Source organism: Nycticebus coucang, chromosome 1 (assembly GCF_027406575.1).
Source record: "Nycticebus coucang isolate mNycCou1 chromosome 1, mNycCou1.pri, whole genome shotgun sequence".
Lineage (NCBI taxonomy): Eukaryota > Metazoa > Chordata > Mammalia > Primates > Lorisidae > Nycticebus > Nycticebus coucang.
In genome coordinates this window covers 166,943,404-166,966,852 of record NC_069780.1, presented here as the reverse complement: position 1 = coordinate 166,966,852, position 23,449 = coordinate 166,943,404, and the positions used below count along the sequence as shown (strand labels likewise).

The 23,449-nt window shown below is 37.5% G+C and overlaps 1 protein-coding gene across 1 annotated transcript in view; it reads left to right on the top strand.

Moving 5' to 3' along the window:
- SPEF2 (sperm flagellar 2) overlaps positions 1–23,449 on the top strand; it is a 171,192-nt gene that overhangs the window by 103,298 nt on the left and 44,445 nt on the right. The window contains exons 24-28 of the mRNA XM_053598873.1: positions 2,218–2,355; positions 7,680–7,831; positions 11,089–11,269; positions 20,049–20,202; positions 21,954–22,079. Coding sequence (XP_053454848.1) covers positions 2,218–2,355; positions 7,680–7,831; positions 11,089–11,269; positions 20,049–20,202; positions 21,954–22,079 — 751 coding nt within the window. The remainder of the gene's footprint in view (positions 1–2,217; positions 2,356–7,679; positions 7,832–11,088; positions 11,270–20,048; positions 20,203–21,953; positions 22,080–23,449) is intronic.

Below are 23,449 nucleotides of genomic sequence, written 5' to 3'. Positions count from 1 at the left end.
TACACTTTTATACCTGGATGATCTTGCAAAAACTGATGAAAGTACATTAAAAACTCCTGGACTATTTCATTTCTATTTTCCCTGCTACCATTTTTGACTTACTGATTTTAATGCAGCAGCAGTAATAGCTAAACGCTGAGCGTGTGCTGTGTGCTGCACTGTCTTTCCTCATGCCCGCAACACCCCCCTCAGGGAGGAACTGTAATATTCCCATTTTCTAGATGAAGAAATATGGCAAAGAGGTCAACATGGTAAGTGCCAGTGTCAGGATCTGTGCCCAAGTTGCCTGGCTTCACATTATAGTATTGAAAAGTTATCTTTGCCTCAACGTGCATTTTTGTCTTGAATCTGACTTTTATCTGGTATTAATACTATGAACTTTGTTTTATTTTTAATTTGTATCTGCCTCATGTAAGTTTTTACATTTGACCTTTTGGGGTGGTTTTATCTTATACATCTTTAGAAAGTACATATAAGTTGAATGTGGCTTTTGGGCCCAAAGGAAAATTATTACAAGTCTTGTAAAAATGTACATTTTTAAAGAATTTTGTCTGTATGATCGTCTCAATTAATAATCTGGTCTTTCTTAACTACAAAACATCAGACATATTTAGTAATCCTCTAATTCTTGCAAAATAAAGATGAAAACCAGCCAGCCCTCTGTGTAAGTGCTTAATAAACATGGTGTTAGTCCCAAGGACATGCCTTGTTCTTGGATTATTTCATTCCAGTCCTAGGAAGTTAACAGAGAGTTCTACTATTGCATTGCCCTCATTTTGCTTTGAGCCACAGGCGCCGCCCTTTTCTTTTTTTTTTTTGCAGTTTTTTGTTTTGGCCAGGGCCGGGTTTGAACCCACCACCTCCGGAATATGGGGTGGGTGTCCCACTCCCCTCATTTTGCTTAGTAGAAAACTGAGCCACAGAATAATGTTACTTGCAAAGGTTTCACAGTGATTCAATAGCAAACAACCAGAATTAATGTGTCCTCTCCTATCTTAAAAAAGATGTAAATATTTGATAAGCAAAAGTTAGTACTTACTGAACTTTTGTGGAAACACCATGGAGATAGTAAAATCAGCTCTAAAATAATGGTGTATTGTTCTGATAATATATTTTCATTTCACGTGCAGCCTCCAGAGGGTAACCAAATGCCAAGGTAAGAGTTCAAACACAAAGTAGTCTATAAACACAACTACATGGAAATACAGTTCACAGATATCATCTAACCCCAGTGAGAATGGCCCACATCACAAAATCTCAAAACTGCAGATGCTGGCGTGGATGTGGAGAGAAGGGAACACTTTTACACTGCTGGTGGGACTGCAAACTAGTACAACCTTTCTGGAAGGAAGTATGGAGAAACCTCAAAGCACTCAAGCTAGACCTCCCATTTGATCCTGCAATCCCATTACTGGGCATCTATCCAGAAGGAAATACAGTTCACTATACACACGCTGACACACATAGAAAGGACTCAGTATCTGATAACCCTTGTTACTTTATTATATTTATAAAATATTAACTGTACAAATAATTTTTATTATATCCAAAATATATCATAAACATATTTCATTATTATGTATAAATGTATAGGTTTTATGTTTCAGTCATAAACATAAACATGTATCATTATTATGTACAAATATATAAGTATTATATCACAAATTATTATATATATCTTATTATTGCACAGGATCTGGTAAGTGGCAGAGCTGGGATCTTTAAAAGACTTTTTTCCTGCTATCTCTTCAATACAAAGCTTATTTTTGGACCATCCAATTAACCACAGACATTTTTGAAGACTAATATGTCCCACTGGTAATATTAATTAACAAGTCTATGCACTTGGTTTAAATACAGCTGTGTGTTTCTTCTATAAATAATACACCATATCTCCAAAAATTCACTGAATTTTTTCAATCCAACAGCTTTTTTGAGGAAAAATTAAGATACATAAAAATGTAGCCATCTGTGGATAAAGTGGACTTCTGGTAGGTAAGGACATCTGATTTGGTGAGGTAATCTTTGAAAGAGAGAGCCTGATAGAATAGAAGCAAAATAAATATTGGCTGAATGAATAAATACAGCACATGAGCTCATCAGGTATAAAACTTCTTTAGAGGCATTGGTAAGTGAGGCAACGTTTTCGTTTTCTTCCGCTGATGTCATGTGAGCCCTGGTTCTAAAGCGTCACAGAGATGTCTCTGCTGTGCCCAGGATCTGCGAGACCGCCTGTGGGACATCTGTGAAGCCCGGAAGGAAGAGGCCGAGCAGGAGCGGCTGGACGTCATCAATGAGAGCTGGCTGCAGGACTCATTCGGAATCCTAATTAACCATTTCTTCTCACTGATGCAGGTAAGAGCAGCTGGTCACAGTGACCTGGACTCTTCCCTTGGCAGCCAAGCTGCTCATGTAGCTACTCCTTTGGGAATGTTTGGGGCCTGTTCCAGGCTCATTTTGCCCGTGGCACTCTGCCTGGTGTGAGCTCCATTTTGCCAAGGAAGTTAACTGAAGTAAATCATTTTAATCTGGGCCAAAAAAGCACTCAAACTGGAAGCCCCTCATCAGTTTTGCTCCAGGTGGCCTAGATACAGAGGCAGGTACCATGTCTAAAGCTGAGTTGTTGACCTTGTCAGCCTCTCAGAGCAGACACCCTAAGTGGCCAAACAAAGCCCGGGAAAGCAGCCCTGCCACAAAGCACAGGCAAGATGAGACACAGCAAGCATGTGATTCCTAAAGATAAAAAGTTCCCAGGACTGGCCTGGAAAAACGGACCATTCATCAGAACTCATAACCTATTAAAGAACTGCACAGGGCAAGCTAAGATGGCGGATGATTTTATTCTGATACTATTTCTAACAACAGGGGAAAGCGCAGAGAAGGTCTTGGATTCTCAGCTCAGCTCTGCCAAGACAAGTGGCTGGGGAGTTTTTAAGAGGGAGGGCGGGGTGAAGGGTGGTTGGTCCTAGGCCATCGCAGCTTGCTAATTGGCCCTACCCAAAGAAAAAGTCAGCTTTCTGCTATCTTCATTATGAGAGGTAGTTTTATAACTTGGAGCTGGGCACCCAAGGAAGTTAGGGTCCTACCCCTACAGGAACTGGGAGAGAGAGGCAATATCTTCCCTAACAATTAAGTACATGCCGAAGAGATAGTTCTTAGGTACTTGAGGCTATAAAACTGCTAATAGCTTTAAAAAATATTTACATCTCAAAGGGACAGGGTAAGGACTTAACAAACACCAGCTCTCTTAAAGTAAGTGATCTAACAAAAGGGAGGTCAGAGGGCCAAGAGTCAGGAAGAAGTCTGTTTAAAATATAGTTAATCTCAGGGGGATATTCAGACTGTTTTGGTCAACTTGTGTCTACAGGAGTATTTTTTCCTAAGAGAATAGCAATGAAGATAGAGAGTGGAAAGGGTACATTTGTAGTCTTCAATTGATTCGCTTACAAGAAAAGAGATGGCAGGAAAAATTACTCCCTAGTGCTAGCACACACTTGGTGTTCAATAACTTGTTTGCTCAACAAATGACCATGGAATGGTCATATTTCCAACCTACAAAGGGACAATTCACCCTGTAGGGACAGGCTGTAGCAGAAGCTTGAAATATCAGCAAAACTTTGAGGAGCAGCAGCAGCCCTCAAGGGTTGTTGGCAGGAATGACTAGTGCAGGGATGTTAGGAATCTGGGTTGCTAAGAGAAGTTGGAGTTAAGGAATCATTTAAAGCAGAGGATAGAGCTGGGTCAGACCAATTGATGCACAGAGTATGGGTTGTCCACAGGATAAAAGTGTGACACTAAAGCACCTAAACCATTCTGGGTAACATCCCCTGGACGTTGGTGTGGGCAGGCAGAAGTAGTAGGATGTTTCAAAGAGCTGTGTCAAAAACTTATACCAAAAGGTTCTGAAATTCAATAATGAATGTACAGTGAACAGAGAAATCTTATGAATCATTCTCGATTCAGTACAATACGTGCCTTTGATGGGAATAGTATGACTCATTTCAGCAATACTCAGACTTAAGGCTCTCCTCCTGAGAAACTGAACCACCATCTAACACCAACTAAAAGTGAAGAAGATAGAAAGAGCACCAAATAAAAGCTACATTTATTAACTTCTTACTATGCATGTGGCAGGTACCCTTATAAAGACTCATACAAAATAAAATCAATCTTCACAACAAACCCTATGCTGTAAATTCTGTTATCTCAATTTCACAGATGTGGAAACTGAGGCAAGCACAGGTGAAACAACTTGCTTAAAACTAGTAAGTGGAAAGCTAGGATTTGTACCAAATCTGATTGCAAAGCCTGTGCCATAGTCTCCTCTTATCTTCTGTTCTGCTGTCTGCAATTTCATTTACTTATAGTCAACCACAGTCTGAAAATATTAAATGGAAAATTTCAGGAACAAACAATTCATAAATTTAAAATTATGCACCATTCTGAGAAGGGTGATGAAATCTCACTCCATCTTATTCTGTCTCACTCAGGACGTGAATCATCCCTTTATCCAGCATATCCATGCTGTATACACTACCCGCCCACTAGTCACTTAGTAGTCAACTAGGTTATCAGATCAAAAAAACATAGTACATATAGAGTTCAGGACTATCCCAGCTTTCAGGTGTCCACTGGAGGTTTTGGAACATAACCCCTGAGGATGAGAGGGGACTACCGTGCTCCCACTCACTGATTTATTGTTCAGATAGTTGAAAGCTTGCCACGGACACCAGATGAGGGCCTTATTCCGCATGGATTAATAGGATCCAATAAAGACCAAAGGTGGAAATTACAGAAGACAAGGTTTGAGTTTAATATATGAAGAAATTGCCTAAGGACTAGAACTGCCCATTAAATAACAAACTTTTGAGGCAATAAGCTTTTGTCCAGGAAGCCCAAAAGCAGAAGCTTACATATGGATGTGGACGACTGGGAAAAAACATCCTCAAAAAAATTTCCAAGTAATATTAGGCCCGTAATATTAGGTAACAGACAGATAAGTATTTCCCAAAGTTAGATAAGTACTAGTCCTACAAGATGTTTCACAAAATAAGTCATTTGCTCAACTCAGTGAACAAATGACTTTGGGAAGTGCTGCAGATTCCACCCTTTCCTCTCCCTAGGATATTGACAAGCGTGTTGGTATAATAGACATCACCACGCTCTGCAGTGGTGATTTCTGAAGCTATTTGACCTTAGAAAGTTTTTCGTTCATTTCATCCCCAACATGGTACTTACTCATTAACAGCCTGTAGGACAAATTTTCTATGCAAAATACTTTAGACCAGCGGTTCTCAACTTATGGGTCGCGACCCACAGGAACTGTATGAAAGAGCCTCAGCATTAGGAAGGTTGAGAACCACTGCTTTAGACTATGCTATGCTAGACTGTTTCTGAAATTCCTTTTAAATCTCAGATTTTGTGGCAACAAGAACCTCAACAAAGCATTTACTAGTTATCATAAATGTGAGAAGAATTTTAATTATCTCTGCTTTTATGGGAACTCTGAATATTGTGTGGCATCTTCTTCAGATTTAGCTATACAGTTAATCAAATTGTGCTTTTTTTTTTTTTTTTGAGACAGTGTCTCACAATGTCACCCTCGGTAGAGTGCTGTGGTGTCATAGCTCATAACAACCTCAAACTCCCGGCTTAATTTTTGCCTCAGCCTCCCAAGTAGCTGGGACGACAGGCGCCCACCACAATGCTCGGCTATTTTTTTTTTTTTTTTGTCATTGTTGTTGTTGTCATTATTGCTTAGCAGGCCCAATAATCATGTAATAAGGCAAGCCCAAGGCACAAATACCAACACTGTTCCAAATACAAATTGTATAAAATAGGTTCTGCTAAGCCCAGCGGTTATTAGAATTCAGTTGTCTAAGTTAAGGAAGAAATAATTTCCTGATTTCTAAATTTATTTCTCAAATAACATAAAGCTATGGTTTAATGGCTAATAATTTTTATATTTCTTTCCACACTTTTTATCAATTCTCTAAAGATTATTTAGCAACATCCAGTTGGTATGACTTGTGTTTACATTTGCATTCTATTCATTGTAAATGTTGTGTTGTGCAAGTTCAGATGAGTATAATTTATAAGACTCAGTTTATCTCTACTGTTTTAACAAAATTAATCATGACAGGTGCACACATTGTCAAACTGTAAGATTAGTTCATACATGACTATTTTACAACTTAATTTGATTTTCTTACAAGGAAAAAGAGAAATGTTTATTCTAGTCATTTCAAAGTGCTATTTGAAAAATTACTTAAATATGTATTTATGCCTAAGATCCAAGGAGATTATTTGAAATATGTTCTGAAAACAATATTTGAATGGTAATTTTAGTTTTTAGCATAGATTTACATTAACCAGATGAATATTTTTCTCAGTCATTTAGCTAGAAAGGTTTAATAATACAAAGAACTTTTTTCAAGGAGCAAATACGCTTACCCTTTTTATATCAAAAACAAACTTATTGAAATTCATCTTTTGTTATAGAGTACAACAAAATAGTCACAACAAAATAAGGCATTTAAGTGTGAATATGCCAGTGAAAAACTACTCGATGTTTTATGAAATAAATGGCAACATAATTATTTGATACATTCAGAGATTCCTTCATAAATGTCTTTGGGTTAGGTTTAGCTAAATGTTTTGAACACTGGGTCAGTTTTGTTCTTTTTTAAAAAAGACACTTTCTGTAATTAACTAGATATCATGGAATATATCTGAACAAGAGCTTCAGCATTTTGAGTCTCAGATACTGGTTTAAGCAGCCACACTAAAACAAAGTCTGGAGGTCATGTTTGCACTACCAAATATTAACAGAAGCACAGATTTATACCATATGGCCTACTTTCCAGTGGGAGAATGGGCTAGAGAACTTATGGTCCACAGTTGTGGTGTTTGGTACTGTGCTGAATCTCACTACCCACGCGTAGCATGAAGAGAAATGGCCAGCACTGACGGGGAGTCACAACCGGAGTAACCAAGCTCACTTTGCCGTCTACTCCTCTGTGTGCTGTGCTTCCCTCCAGGTACTTCCTGGCAGTGGCAGCAGAAGGATTTAGCTGTGAGAACAGGAGGAATTATCTCCCTCTGTACATTCTGAGCAAGAAGGGAAACTGTAGCAAGAGACCTGTTCCTTATCCCTTTTTGTTACCATTTGTCATTTCTCCACAACTATACTAAATTGCCCTAGAGGACCAGAACCTGGTGTTGTATTTTTGTTATTCGTATTTTGTACTTGTATGTACACATATTCCCCCAGTCAACTAACAAGCTCCCTGCATATGACAAAGAAGAGTCTCTGTGTTTATTACCATATTGGTTTATTGATTTTAGGACATAGGAAGAATTCCTAATTCTTCGAACATCATACATACATATTTCGAGCATCATACATACTATAACCTTTTGTCACAATATCAAGATTTATAGAAATATTATCTTGTTCAGTGAAATTGTGCTCAATTAGAGAGTGCAAATTAACTAGTTACTTTTAATTTTGATGAAAATTTCAATTATATAGTTTTAGCCAACATTCTTTCTTAATTTCTGGAAAATTCTTTCAACCTAAATGTTTTCAAAGTTGTGCTTACAGAGTCTTTGATAGGGAATATACAGAGATCAACTTGTTCTTTCTTGGATATTAATATTCACATTTGCTATTAAAGGCAGAATCGAACCGTTTTCAAGATACAAAGCGATTCCTTCAAGATTATTACAGGGCAATGGAATCCAAAATCCCAGTAGACGACAATAAGAAATTTGCTCGAATCCCACTGGTCCAAATGGACAGCAAGGACATTTTGGAAAGCCAACTTAGGTAAGGCAGATTATCATACTATTCTGCAATAGTTTTAAACAAAAATCTTTGTGATTTTAAATTAATTACTGCTGTAAGGAATTGTGAACCTTTACCAGTTTTATGAAAGGACTCCAGCAGTTCTGTGTATGTGTATATGTGTGTGTGTGTGTGTGTGTGTGTTATTACATTATGTAATGAAAATGGAAGGGGTTTTGATTCTTCTTTTACTAGTGAGGAAACTGAGAAACAGTAAAGACTCATAGTATTTAATTACAACCTCATGAAACTGACTCAAAGACTTAATACTAGTCTAACATCAGATACCTGCCAGCAAAACAATATGAACCTGGTGGTAAGGTACAAGACAAATTATAGTTTTAGCCAAATAAATCCTGTGCAACATAGATGTTTATAAATAATTGTTTTATAGACCCAATAGTTCAAGATAGGGCAAGGGCAAGATCCCCAAACCTGAGAAGCTATGAACAGATAGAAGAATGTCTTGATGGAATGATGTTAACGTGATATGTTCACCAACTTGAAGACATTAAAAGAGAGCTGAAAGTAATAATTAAAATTAAGCAATTAAAATAAAATTCAAAATCCTTAAAAATTAATTCATTAAAAATTAATTAATCAAATATATAAAGAATGAAAACAATCTTTTCTTATAGTCAGTAACAAGGCCATGAGAAACAAATACTGTAGATATGAAGAGGAAAAAAGGAAGAAGTTAGATTTATAAAGTAATATACAGGCACTGAATGTTAAATTTAGATCTCTAAGGAGATAAGTGATGGATTTTATATTGAAAATAGGGTATTTTTTTATAAGCTTGCTCAGTCAGCACAGGTGTCAGGAACTGCACAAACTGTACACTAGTGAATATATTTTAAAGTCAAACAGATCTGGTTTGAACCCAGAGCCTGTCACTGAATAGCTATATGTAAATAAAGATAATTTATTTGTCTGTTCAAGTCCCTCCAACTCTCTTAAGCCTCAAGTTTCCTTCTTTGTAAAGTAGTGTTGTGAAGATTGCAGAAAATGACATCTACAAAGAATTTGATGCTATATCTTGGAATCAAAATACTTGAGATCAAGTCCCCATAACTCTCAATAAATGGTGACTATAACTTACATGCCATATTTTAATTGTGAGAATTGCATGTTTCTGCTTTGTTTCTTTTACTCCCCCTTGTTCCAGAAATGATTCGAAATGGCCTGAACAAGTAATTTATACAATGATAGAAAGCCTATTTCTTTTCTCTCTAGACTGCCAACATCTAGTCCCATCATATCCCTGCCAGGCCCATGTCTACACAGGAACACACAAAAAGAAAATCTCCTCTTCTTCCTCCAAATACAAGAGAAACATTCAGTAAGCTGTTGAAAGAATTTTGGAATTAAAAACAATAAGAAATTTCAAAGGCAATATGCACCATCAGAACTATCCAAAGAGGCCAAGTTTCCATGTTTAGAGTGACAGTGCATTCTGTTCCTAGCACAGACTAGTAAGTCAGGCAACATTAATGGGCAAGCTATTAATGTTGGTTACTAGAATGAAACCTGGAAAAGAACAGCCAGTTCTTACTTTCTGCAAAACAACTCTGCTCCAATCTGAACCTCAAATCACTGCTGTGATTATCTACTGAAACTGTAAGTCAGTCGATGTCAACCAAACAACCAATCATCTAGCCTCTGTAACATGTACGGGGAAACAATCACAGTGTCAAGAATTTTCACATACCTTGTCTACTTTATTCCTCCCAACAAATCTATAGCAATAAAAATAATATTATTATTGTGATATTCTTCAAAATAATAATAATTAATTGATCAATAATAAATATTTATCATAATAATAGTAATTTTATTATATTTACATTATTTCTGGAATAACCAAACTTCAAAAAGTCAAGAAACAAGCCCAAGTTCACATCTACTAATAGTGACAGAGCTGCCCAGACCAGACTTTTTCCCAATAAATAAATTCTAAACCCACATTCTTTTTCTAAATGATATGCCACCACTGCTGTCCTCCAAAGCAAGATGGTGGGAAACATGGGTTATACTGTAGTTAACACGCAGAGATGACCACACAAACTTTACCCTAACTTATTGGACACGTGAATCACTGTTGAACTGGAGTGACTCTCGTTCAACCTTACTTGATTATTAAAATGTAATTAAATTCATGGGTAGATGAGTAATGGATTCTCAATACACTGCCTTTGTGGGCACAATACACTGCCAAAATTTTAAGCACTGTCAAGAATCAGAGTGCCAGGTTCAAGAAATCTTGTCTGATGCTTCCCAATATAGTAAAACCAAGCTAATTGTTTGCTGGAGTTCACAGTCATCTTTCTGAATTGCTGCTCTGTGACTCCAGCAACTGGAGTTTAGAAAACCAAATGCCTGTTCCTATTACTGATTCAGACTCTCCTCCTCAAGTTTCAACAAAGGCCCCTGTGTAGCTTCTCTCCCCTCAATCCTTCCTGAAGCTGAGAGCCCTTTGTTTTTCCTATTACCAAAAGTGGATCTTAGTCACAATAAGCATTCTTCCTGCTAGATCTCTCCCTGCTTCTGTTAACCTTTAAGATCCTGAGATCCTTCAGGTATAGAATATTCCCAAGGACAGTTCTAAAATTTCTACATCGGAGCAGCAATGTGGACAGCAGGAGAGCAAGTTTGACTTTGTGTTCTCACAGCACTTTACAAAACAACGAGAAAACCTTCCCTTTCCACAGTAAGAAGGGGAAGATTGCTAGAGGGCTCTGGGCCCACCACCAAAAACTTGCTGCCTCTGTGTGGTAGCCACTTTCATATTTCACATTAGTCACGCCAGACTTTCAGCTGTCCACTTCAGGATGCCAAATAATACTAGCAGAGCACACTGAGAGAAGTTTTGTTTGCTTTGCTTTTTAATGATTGACTTTTTGATTTCTCACTCATTGGAAATATATGGAATATGCTCTGGACAAATATCAAAATTGCATTTCTTCATAAGCACCATTGTTTAACCCTCTGCTTTACAACTTTAAAGGATTAAGCCTAAAAATTATATTTTCTTGTTGTGTGTTTTGAGTTTCCTCTTAGATCACAAAAAGAAATGAATTCTGTCTTTTATAATCTCTTCTCCATAAAAAAGAATTCTCCCAGGAAAACTTTGAAAATTGAGATTAAACCAAGACAACGAAATTCAGAAAGTAACATGGTCACAAAAACGAAATTCTGTTAAGTAACGTTTTTATGTTTCTTTTGTTTGTCTTCCGAAGAATTCCTCTAGTTCCTCGACTATCCATTTCTCCAGAAACAGTTATGTCCAAATCAAAACTAAAATCCATACTGAAGGGCAAGATCGATTACTCGCTGGAAAACGTGGAGTTAAATTTTGAGGCAGATGAGAAGCTGGTAATGGACACCTGGCAGCAGGCTTCGTTAGCAGTGTCTCAGATGGTAAGCAGAGGTTATGCCATTTCCTTTTGTCATATCCAATCAAGTACCAAGGTTGCTAAAACCCCATCATTAGAAAATGTATATAGTGTTTTCAAGCATTGTATAAATTTATGCCTTCGAAACTTTTTTTTTCTGAAAGAAATAGAAGGAGAATTGATTTAGTTAATAACTATTTGAGAGCATGGAAGGAGTGAACCAGCTCTTAGATTATTTTCAGAGCTGTTCTAAGGGCTAAAAGAGCCAGTCAAGGAATGGTAAAGAAGCAGATCGGGTATAATACAATAGTGGAGGGGGACTGCAGTCAAGTGGAAGTCACACACCTGTCTTTACAGGCATGTGCTACTCCACCCTGGTCAACTTTGCCATTTAAGAATGAGGCCCAGCCTGGCCAGATGTCTCAATTTTCCAAGAAATTCAGATTTTATGTGAAACTACTAATTTTAACATGTACGAAATGAAAGAAAACATTCTTAAAAATACTACAGAGAGCCAACTACACCTGACCTAGAGACTCTAGTTTGCAACACCTCAGCTAGGTGTTTTTCCTAAGTCACTGTAAGGTAAGTATTTTTATCCTCTTTATGGTGGAGAATGACGGTTCAGAAAGGCTGAGAAACTTGCCCAAGGTGTCCTAGCAGGTAAGCGTTGAAAGCAAATTTGAACACAGGTCTGTATGGCTTCAAAGTTCATGTCCTTTTCATCCAAATTAAAAGGGAAAGGAAAAGAATGCAGATAACTTTAACGCACGTGGAGGTGTCACATCATAAAGAAGAGACATACAGAGTTTAACTGACGTCTCCAGCACTCTTCTTTCATTCGCCGAGTCCTAGGTCCACCAGGATGGTTTCTCTTTTCACTCAGTGCTAGTCCTTCTTGGAGTTTCCTTAAAATACCAGTATCCCATTCAAACAGAAAGCAGTGTCAACTTTCCAGGAGATTTTGTGAAACAGGTAGAAAAATCTTCCCTCACAAATCTTGCAGCAAACAAAATTTCTTATTGGGCATATTCCAAGTTCTTTCTTGGCCTCTCTGCCTCCTGCCTTGAGATTTAACGAAGACAACAAAATTCAGAAAGTAACATGGTCACAGAAACAGAATTCTGTTAACTAACAACTTCATGTTTCGTTTGTTTGTTTCTTTTTCTTTTGTTTCCCTTCTTTCTTCCCTCCCTCTCAGGAGCAATTATAAGCTCCTCTCATTGTCTTGCTTCTTTGAAAAAGTATTTCAGTGTGGATTTTGACACACATAAGAAAAATACATGAAATTTAATTGCATGGCTTAATGAACACACCTAAAGTAAAACAAACTCATGACCCCACTGCACAGGGGCAGAATTGGAACAAGGGCTGCACCTGCCTAGTCTTTCTGAGCCCCTTCCCAACCCAATCCTCCTTCATACCCACTAAAGGGGCCCACCATCTTGCCTTTTTACGAATCATTTTCTTGATTTTCTTTAGAGTTTTATTATCCAAATCTGTATCTCTAAGGACTACAGTGTAGTCTTTTCTGCTTTTGAGATTTAAATAAATGGGCTCAAACCTTTTGTTGTTTTGTGTCTTCTTTTGCTCTGCATTCTTGGTGCGATTCTTTCCATATTGTTCATTTTTGTTACCGTAATGTGTTGTGTTACATGAATGTGTTATGGTTTATTCGACCAGCTTGCTGCTGATATATATTTGGTTTTTCAGTTTGGTGCTGTTAAGGATAGTACTACTATAAACATGTTCCCTGGTACCATGTGCACACGTTACAACTGTGGAGTGGGTATCTTGCAGTATGTGCTATCTTCAACATCACTAGACAATACCATAATACTGCTCCAGCCTTTGTAAGTGATGATAAATCCTTTCCCCACTCCATTGTGCTGTCATTTTTGTCATAAATTAGATGACCACATATGTGTGTCTGTTGCATTGCTCTGTAGGTCTATTTGTGTGCCAAGCCCACAGCAGTATCATCATACCATTTTTTGTTATCTGGATGAGCCAATCTTCCCACTTTGTCATCTGTCAAGAGCATTTTGGATTCTCTTGGCTCTTTACTTTTCCATATGAATTTTCAAGTTAGCAGTCCAAGATTAATGAAAATATTGTCTGTGAATTTTTAAGGCAGTGTTTACCATATTACAAGCATTCCTTTTATAGTTTACTATGAAGGTTTTTATGAGTTGTATTTCCAAATTCCTTTTCGGCATCTGTTAATATTATCACATGATTTTTTTCTCTATTTTGGCCTAATGTGAAAACTTACATTGATCAATTTTGCAGTGTTAAACATACATTGCATTTCTGGAATATGTTCAACCTTGCAATGAAGCATTGTCCTTTTTACATATTATTGGATTTGTTTTGCTAATAATTTGTTTAAAATTTTTGAACATTTGTTCATGTGTGAAAGAACTCTAAATTTTCTCTCCATTATTATTCTTTTCTGCTTTTAGCATCCAAATAGTAATAACCTCACAAATTGGATCCGAATATGTTCCCTCTTTCTATTCTTTGAGAAACTTTGTGAAAGTTGGGAATCTTCTTCTGGAAAGGTTTAGTGGCATTCCTAAGATGCCATTTACGACAGTTGTAGGAATAATTTTTTTTGCTCTCTTCAACCCAAGGATTCATTTTCTTTAGCACTTTTGTGAGATTTCCTGTTTGTTCTGTTTCTTTTGTTGTAATTTCTTCTTGAGTTGGTTTTGGTAAATTTTACTTAGTTAAGAATTCTTCCATTTCTAAATGTTTAAATTTATTGACATGAAGTCATTTAAAATATCCTCTTATTTTTGTGTTATTAAAATACTCACACTATTGATTTGATATCCACTTTTCCAGTTCTGATCTTTATTATCTGTGCCTTTCTTTTTTATTGATCAGCTTAGGTTTAGAGGGCTATCAATTACATCAGTCTTTCCAAAGAACTAACGTCCTTGATTCATTTTACTGTGTTTCTTTTTCTTAATTATATTTTTTTCCTCCTATATTATTTGGATTATTTTGCCATTCGATTTCAAGGCTTTTAGATATTCATCAATTTTCAGTCTTTTTTTCTCATATATGCATTAACTACTATAAAGTTCTCTCTGGAACTTGCTTTATCTTCCTCTAAAAGTTTTTGATGTTATTCAAAGCATTTTAAAAATATAGTTTCCATTTTCAAAATGATATGTTTCTTTCTAGCTTGATTGCATTTTAATCAGAGAATATTTTCTCATAATTTTTTTTTTTGAGACAAGAGTCTTATTATGTCACCCTTGTAGAATGCTGTGGTGTCACAGCAACCTCAAACTCTTGGGCTTAAGCAATTCTCTTGCCTCAGCCTCCCAAGTAGCTGGGATTACAGGCACCCGCCAGGGCTATTTTTTTTTTGTAGTTGTAGTTGTCATTGTTGTTTGGCAAGCTGGGGCTGGCTTCAAACCTGCCAGCCCAGTGTATGTGGCCGGCTTCCTAGACGCAGAGCTATAGGGGCGGAGCCTCATAAATCTTTTTTGAAATTTGTTTTATGGCCAGTTTTGGAAATGATATGTTTTCCCTTGAAATATATATATATATATATTTAATTATTTTATATATATATATATACATTATTTAATATATCCTTTAATATGCATCTATTTCATGGTTTATATATAAACATTTAAATATATTTGTTTCCTTTATTACATACATTTAAATATATTATATATTACACCTATATTATTGCTCAAATCTTCTTTATCCTCATTATCTTATTAATTTTCTGCTATGAATTATCAAGAGAGATTATGGTAAAATCACCTGTAGCTTTGTCAATTTTGCTTTACATATATTTGAGGCGATGACATTGGAATATATAAATATTAAATTAAATCTGTGTAGTGAATTGGACCTTTTCTTATTCTAAAGTTATATTTGTCTATAATGCTTTTATTTTGTAAATTATACTTTTAGATATTGTTTACATATCACATCTCTTTTCATTTTCAGCCTTTTTGTGTCTTTTCTTTCTTGCTTGTTTCCCCTCTGTAGTTTGGATGTGAAGAATCCTGTTACTCTTCTCTTAGTAGTCACCCTAGGAATTATACCATGAATTTTTAACCCATCAAAATATAACTGTTATTTAGTCAATAATTCATGGTGTTTTTTCTGAGTGACCACTAAGTGAATTAGTGTGTGTTACTTTCAAGCTACCATAGGGGAAAAGTTAAATAATTTAAAATACTCAATCCAAAAGAAGAAATGAAAAATATTCAGGACAAGCAATACAAATAGCACTTAGCCAGATGGTAGATTTATAGCCTAAATATATGTCTATAATTACATTAGATTTAAAAAGGGCAAAATCAACTAGTAAAAGAAAATGATTGTTAGATTTTCAAAAAAAAAAAGAGGCATATGATGCTTTTAAGCATACAGAAATGATTTTTAATTATTGACCGAGGAGGATAATGGTGTTGGGTGATGACCTCCACTTGGCCACAGCAGACTCTTATACCCATGACCTAGAGGCCTAGTGGCTCAGCCCTCCATATGCCTGCCAGCCCCAACTCAGTAATTTATTCTGCCTGAATACTGCTTATGGCGTTTTCTAAGGGCATTACAATTTCAATGCCTTGGCTAGTGCCGTTTCTCCTCCAGAGATATGCTCCTCCTTTCTTCTATCTATAACAGCCACATCCCAAGCAGAGGTCAGGGACTGATCCCACCAATGTTTTGTTTTCTTTTTTATATTTATTTATGTGGAACAACAGAACCTACAAAAACAAAACTTCAGTGGGTCAGTCCCTGACCCCTTTTGTGATGTGACTTTGTGAAATCCTACACTTTGTATTCAGAACTAGTTCTTGTCTTAATACCGCACCAGTTAATTACCTGTTTCCTGAAGCCCCAGCCTTCTGTGATCTCATGCTTTTCCCATTCCTTCAGTCTCTTCTGCTTATTTGACTCTTAGTAACTAGGTTATATTTTATAATCTGTATCCTGTAAGATGTTTGCCTGAATACTTAATTGGAGTCTAAGACAATTTATATACCATACACTTGATATAAAGCCCACATCTAATGTAGCACTAAGCCCTCAGTACAGTCTTGAGATGCTGATCACGCTGTGGTGATAATGCTGATGTCAATATTAGTGATAATGGTAGGGACAGAGATGGTCACTGCAAGGACCACGGTAAGTACCAAGCATCAGAGAGTGGGAAAACAGACCTAGAAGCTCCAGAAAGTAATAGAAATTATTCTTATTGTTCTGTTTATTACATAAATGTAACGTACAAGTCTTAGGAATACTGTTCAAATTATCTAGGAAAATAACACTGAAAATTATACTCTTAGCAAAAGAAAGTCATACAGCAAAAAGAGCATTAGTTACACCTCTTGATTAAGCTGTGCAATTTTAGGCAAATCACTTAACCTCTCTGAGTCTTTAATTTCCGGTCTATGACATGGGCTATACTCTAATTATCCTTCTTTTCTCAAATGGTTAAAAAGATACAATGAAACAATATATATAAAAATGTTTTAGAAACTGTATATTTTAACTGATCATTATGTTATGAAATTTGAAATTGTACCATTTTACTTGTGGACTTTTAAAAACCTCATACAAAGCATAGGAAGGACTGTTCGGTAATTAATATTACTAATAATTGTATTTGAAACCTGCTTTTATATGTCTCTAATATACTTTCATGACTTTGATGTCACATGACTTTGATGTCAAAGGAGGCCTCTGAGTTCCAAATGAAACAGGTGTGACTCAGTAAATTGTTGTGGGGCAACATGTACCTGCCAAGATTAGGGCAATTGAAAGGAGAGCGCTTTTACTCAGGCTTTTTTGTACACAGCAGTTTCACCAAGAGCTAGCCATTAAGTAGGCTATGTTAATTTGGAGGAAAACTGTCTCCTAATTAGCAAGTATGCAACGATTTCAAAGAAACAAGTCATATTTTTAATGCCCACAACGTCAGAAATTATACCTAAAGTTCTTTCCGGTCTTCTAAGCTAGATTGCTGAATGAATTGTGAATTACGTTAATTTTTGATAGAGACTCAGAGGTCTTTGAGGGAAGCAGGCTAGAAAAATGCAGATAATTGTGATGCATAATTAGGTAGATAATTATGATAATTATCATCATCATCATCACAAGGTTGTTTGCAAAGGAGAAAAATCCAATTTTGAAGGAAATTGCAAACTTACTGTGCTTTGCAGGAACAGATTAAAAAATGAATTGCTTGCAATTTAGTGGGGAATTTTAACAAGTCTGCTTTCAGCTTTACCAAGAATTTGCAAATACAGTATATGGTATGAAAACCATTTTTATCAAAAGGGCATCTGGTAAAAAAAGAAAAGCAAAAACAAAAACTGGTTTGCTTTCTGAAACCTTTCTGTAGCCCTCCAAAGTTCAGTTGATATTGAAGGTGTGGGTACATTCCGTGGAATATGACTATTTTAAAAGAAAGTCCACTGATTAATAAGCATTTACTGGGCATCCCCTTTGAGCATACCACAGGTGCTCACAGCTACTAAGAATACGAATAAGTAGGACTGGCTTAGCTCTGAGCCATAAAGGCCCATTCGAAGGCTAGGGGCTAGGGTGAGAGCACACCCATGGAACACTTGGAAACAGTCATGTGCTGCCCTGGGGTATGAAATGTGGCAATGATGTGGAAAACTCAGGAACTGCCTGGTCCATCTCCTCTGCAAGATTGAGTCTTTGAGGATACAGACTGTGCCTTACTCAGCCTTCTGCTCACTTTCATTTATCTTCCTCTTTCTCCTCCCAACCCCACACCTCATTCTCCCCAGAAATTATATCAGGCTTGAACTCAGTAAGTGTTTGAATAAATAGGCCCTCAAGAACCTCCATTTTTTTCATCAGTTGCCATTGAGATTTTTTAAAGTTTTCAACCATATGTTACTGCTACTTCCTTTGGGATTCTCAGCTCTCATTTCTTAGGGCTGCCCTTTACTTACTTCAAAAAGTCCAGTATTTCTAGCTGCAGGTGTAACCCCAGTGGCATAAGCTCCAAGACAAGCATACATATTTATATATGTGTGTGTATGTACATATTAATACACATACATATACCCATGTTCATAAACACATACATGCACACATGTATATGTCCATGAGGTATAATGTGATGCTTTGATATATGTGTACATTGCAGAATGATTAAGTAAAGCTAATTAACATAACATCTCCTTATTTACTTATCATTTTTTATGATGAAAACATTTAAAATTTACTCTTTTAGCAATTTTGAAATATACATGACATTGTTTTTGTTTTGTTTGTTTGTTTGTTTTTTGAGATAGATCCTCAAGCTGTTGTCGCCATGGCATCACAGCTCACACAACCTCCAACTCCTGGGCTTAGAACAGTCTCCTGCCTCCGCCTCCCAAGTAGCTGGGACTACAGGCGCCCACCACAATGCCCAGCTATTTTTTTATTGCAGCCGTCATTGTTGTTTGGAGGGCCCTGGGCTGGATTCGAACCCACCATCTCAGGTGTATGTGGCTGGCGCCTTAGCCGCTTGAGCCACAGGTGCCGAGCCACGAGATTGTTATTAATGACAGTCACCAGGCTGTGAAATTGATCAGCAGAACTTACTCCTCTTGTCTAACTCCATCCCACCCATTCCCTCACTCCAGCCCTGGTACCATGATTTTACTCTCACTTCTGTGAGTCCAACTTTTTCAGATTCTACGTATAAGTGAGATGGTGCAGTAATTGTCTTTCTATGCCTGGCTTATTTCATTTAGCATAATGTCTCCAAGATTCAACCACATTGTTGCAAGACAAGGTTTTTCTGCAGGCAGAAGTGCAGAGCCTGCCTCAAGGAGCGATGGCAGGATTCCAGCAGTTCATTGCCCTCCTGGTTGGGAAAGGACAAAGCTTCTCCATTCAGCAGCTAGCACAGAGCGACAAAACAACTACTCTCTCAAGTCAGGATAATTGTGAGAGTAAAAGGAGAGGCTTGCTGGAATCTGCATTCTGCTGATTCCAATCTGCTTGCTGGAAGCTGGAAGTTGGTTGAGTAGAAGAAGCTATGAACTTGGAGGTTAGGCTATGGGACAGGCCATGCTCATAACTCTGAGTCTTCCTGGGATGATAGCCAGTGCCTGAGCAGAATGGAAGCCCAGGATTTGTGTCCGTGACTCAATTAATATAAGCCAAAAATTATATGCATTCCCAAAAATAAGTTTGTGGAGAGAATGAAAATATCTTTTTCACTGTATATATAAAGCATAGTTATGTATACAGTACATAAACAAATACACTTCTGCAGTATTAAAATTTCACAGGCAGGAGTACAATTTAGGAAAAAATCTCAAAGAAAAAGAATTCTGTAGGAGATCAGTTGTGAATTTTTAAAAAAGGTTAAGAAATACTGATACAGAGAAATGCCCCCAGACTGGAGGTCAAGATATAACAGGAACTTAGAAGAATGGCAGATGTCAAATTCATAGAGTCTAAGATTAAAAATAAAGGAATTTTCACATACTCACAAAGTTGTCACAATCTGGAGGTGGCAATGAGGAAACGTTAAGATGCTTTGCAGACAGAGCTTGAGGGAGTGAGCATCTTTTGCACAGATGGCTGTAGAAAAGCTATATCCTGGAATAGGGCCAGGTTTCTGCTAAAGTAAAACATCACATGTGTGTTTTGTAAAGATCGAGTATGTAGGCATGCTTATTTACAGTGGAGTGAGTTTTCACCAGAATCTAGTAATGACTAAATCTAAATGGTTATCATATTTTATAAATGTTGCATTAAATGAGATATTGCTGTCATTTAACCAGGTGGCTGCTGAAATTCATCAGAGGCTCATGGAAGAAGAAAAAGAAAACCAGCCAGCGGACCCCAAAGAAAAATCTCCTCAGACAGCTTCAAATAAAAAAGCCAAAGCAGAACCACAAATACCCAAGAAAAAATCAGAGGACAAAAAATCCAAAGGTAATTATGAGTTTTAGCACCCAGAACCCTGGATGCTTAAACCTCTCCTTGGTAGAACAGACATTTAACCCAACATACTAGCTTTGAAACCACTAAGCTACTGTCCATTAGGTTTAAACTAGAGACTCAGCCTTTTAGAAACTGTGATGTTAGTTAGCAAATTGTATTGCATATCAATCCCACCTAATTTGTTTATCCAAATAGCCATATGTACCCAGGATAAAGTAAATCTCAAGGACTATTTTGAAGGTAGCAAAAGAACTCCCGAGACAGTACTATGTCACCTGAAAAGTCTGTGTAAAAGGGCTGACACTTGGAGTAACAGAGTGAAGTTGAAAAGCTACATGTAAGTATGAGTTTCAAGCCAGTCCTTTTCTCCTGGAGGCCTCCTACCCAAATCTCATGTCAGAAGCATAATGAAAAACAAAGGAAACAAAACTTGGACTGGGAGAGACCTTATTAACCTTCTGGAGGGCTCTGGCACAAACATTACCCTTCCCTCTTAATGTTTCACTTGTATATTTTGAGGTAACTTGCAGTAAGAGAGAAGGAGTGGCATACAGTAAATCAAAAATAAAAATGAAGACCCCAACTCTGGTTCCTGCCCTGATCAGCTGTAATTTGGGAGTAGAGACCACATTTGACCAATCATTTTTCTTTGGTAGGGAAGGTACTGTACTTTCAGAACGAGGTCACCCTACTCATCTTGGGGGATAGGGGAACACTTCCTAGATGGATGACATGTTAGCAGCCATGATTAGGAGTTAAGTGAAACTACTAAAGCTCGAGAAGAGTCAGTGGCACTTGCTGGAAAGGGAAGAGTAGTGTCTCACTAAAGAACACACGGCCTTAGCCCATCTCAGATGGTAAAAATAAACAAAATATGTAGTGTTTAAAGGAAATGCTTCCATTTACTTTGATGGAATAACTGAGTCCAATCCCTTAATTTTACAGAAGACAAAACAGAAATACAGAGAAATTAATCTCTCTTTCATCTGTAACTGTTATATACACTTACTATTACAATGAGCATATTTTAATTTCCTTGTTTACATTTATGTCTTCTTTACAAGATTCGAACCCCTTGAGGTTATATTCTCAAGAAAGGTTTATTAAATGGCAACAGACTTGTGTAAACTGGGCCTGCAACTAAATTCACACTGCCATATCCCATGAAATCATTAGTCAACGACTGACAAATCCTTACTTTCTAATTCTTCCATGTAATCACTGATCTAGTTAAGTTCTAATGAAAAGATAATCAGGTAAGTTACTAACTCTCAACCATCATCTACATTTCAGCCATATCTTCTTAAAGTTATTCTCTGGTCTTTTCTTGGTGAAGAACTGGGAAACACTTTTCTAATTCAAGCTATCCCTTATGGAGTGACACTTCTGCAAAGTGTCTAATGGCATCTGCAGTACGTTGAGGTTTGCTAATTTCTGTACCCAAACTCTGGATTTCACTAGGTTTGGAACCTCTAACCATCTCTGCACTTTGTACAACCTCATTTCTCATACCGCCACACACATGTGATATTTTTGCCTTAGTCCATCCCAGAAGACAGAGAATTTTCAGGAAAGGACTACTAATACATCTTACTCAGACCAAGAGGACCAGCATTTCTCATTTCCAAATCACTGGAGGTTTATACCTCTGCAGATTTTGCTTTGTACTCATTTAGTCTACATACTGGATATACAAACTTGTATGCTGGTAGTTTACTCAGCAATCTTCATTGTCTTTTCAGGTAAATCACCACCTGTGGCAGAACTTTCTCCTGTGTTAACAACAGAGGAAGTCGCCGAAATGGAAAGGAAAAATGAACTAAGGCTCAAAATAAAAGAAGAACACCTTTCTGCCCTGCAATTTGAAGGTACTAGTTAGAAACGACTGAGATGACACTTTTTAATAGAAAGTAGAGCCAGAGGCAAATGGTCCACAACTGGCCATCAGTGGCCTCCGATTGTCTGTAAGAACATACAGCAAATTGATTGAAAAGCACAACATTCAGTGGGCTGCTTTCACTTGCCCATCTGAGGACTAGATCTGACTGTTGGAGGAGTCAGATGTTTTGGCATCGCCTAATCAGTCTTAATTGTCTGCAGAATCTCAAAAGAAACAAAAAGAAATTTGGAAGGAGGTCAGAACAATAGTGGTAATTAAAGTCTCAAAAAATTGAAACAAAAATGTTTGAAAGTTGGTATGCTTTTGTCCTAAAATAAGAATCATTTGGACCTCTCATTAGGAAAATAAATACTGAATAAAGGCTAACAGGTCCTGACTGTGAGTTCTCGAAAGCAGAGGCCATAGAGGAGCCAGCCACTTATCGGGGATGCTCCAGGGCTTTCTTCTCAATAGACAGAGGAGTGTCTCTGTAATGTACGTTCTTCTTATGGTTCTTTTAATTGCCTTATGATTCATTAAATTTGAAAACATTGGGAAACTAAGCAAACATAGCCTATGGAAAAGAAGTATGGTCGGTATACTAAGGGACAAAACTATAAACGTTCATGGGGGTAAGCCGAGACACATTTAAATACCCAGCGGCCATCGACCACTAAGGATGCTTTCCTTTGCTTGCATCTGTCCTTCTCTTCACCCTCTCCCTCCCATCCTACCACCGCCTGCTTCTGTCATCCAACTGTATTACCTGACGTGAGTTAAATACAGGAGACCTGTGGTATCAGGAGAGTCAGGACATGGGCTTCTCCCTATGGCTTGTCCCCCATCTGATTTCAGTGGTTTTCAGTAAACTCCATCTTTCAGTTAATGCATGTATATAGGAAATATTTACTGAGTTTTTACCATGTGTCTCATCCTATGGTAGTTGCATTAGACTTGCACATAGATGTACAAACATTAAAAAAAAAAAAAACTCAGTCTAGGGGCAGACAAATGCACGCAATCACTTATACCTTCAGTTCCCAACCCCTGGGCTGCGACCCCATAGTGCCTGTTAGGAACCAGGCCGCAGTGCATGGCAGGAGCTGAGCAATGGGCAAGGGAGCAAAGCTTCATCTGTATTGTAGCCACTCCCCACCGCTCACATCACCACCTGAGCCCCACCTTCCATCAGATCAGCAGCGGCATCAGATTCTCAGACTATAAGCTGCTCATGGAGGGATCTAGGCCACACTCTGCACACTCCTGTTGATCTGAGGTACAGCTGAGGTAGTGATGTTCATGCTGGGACCATTGACTCACAGGAAAACAGGGCTCCCACCGATTCTGCATCATGCTGAG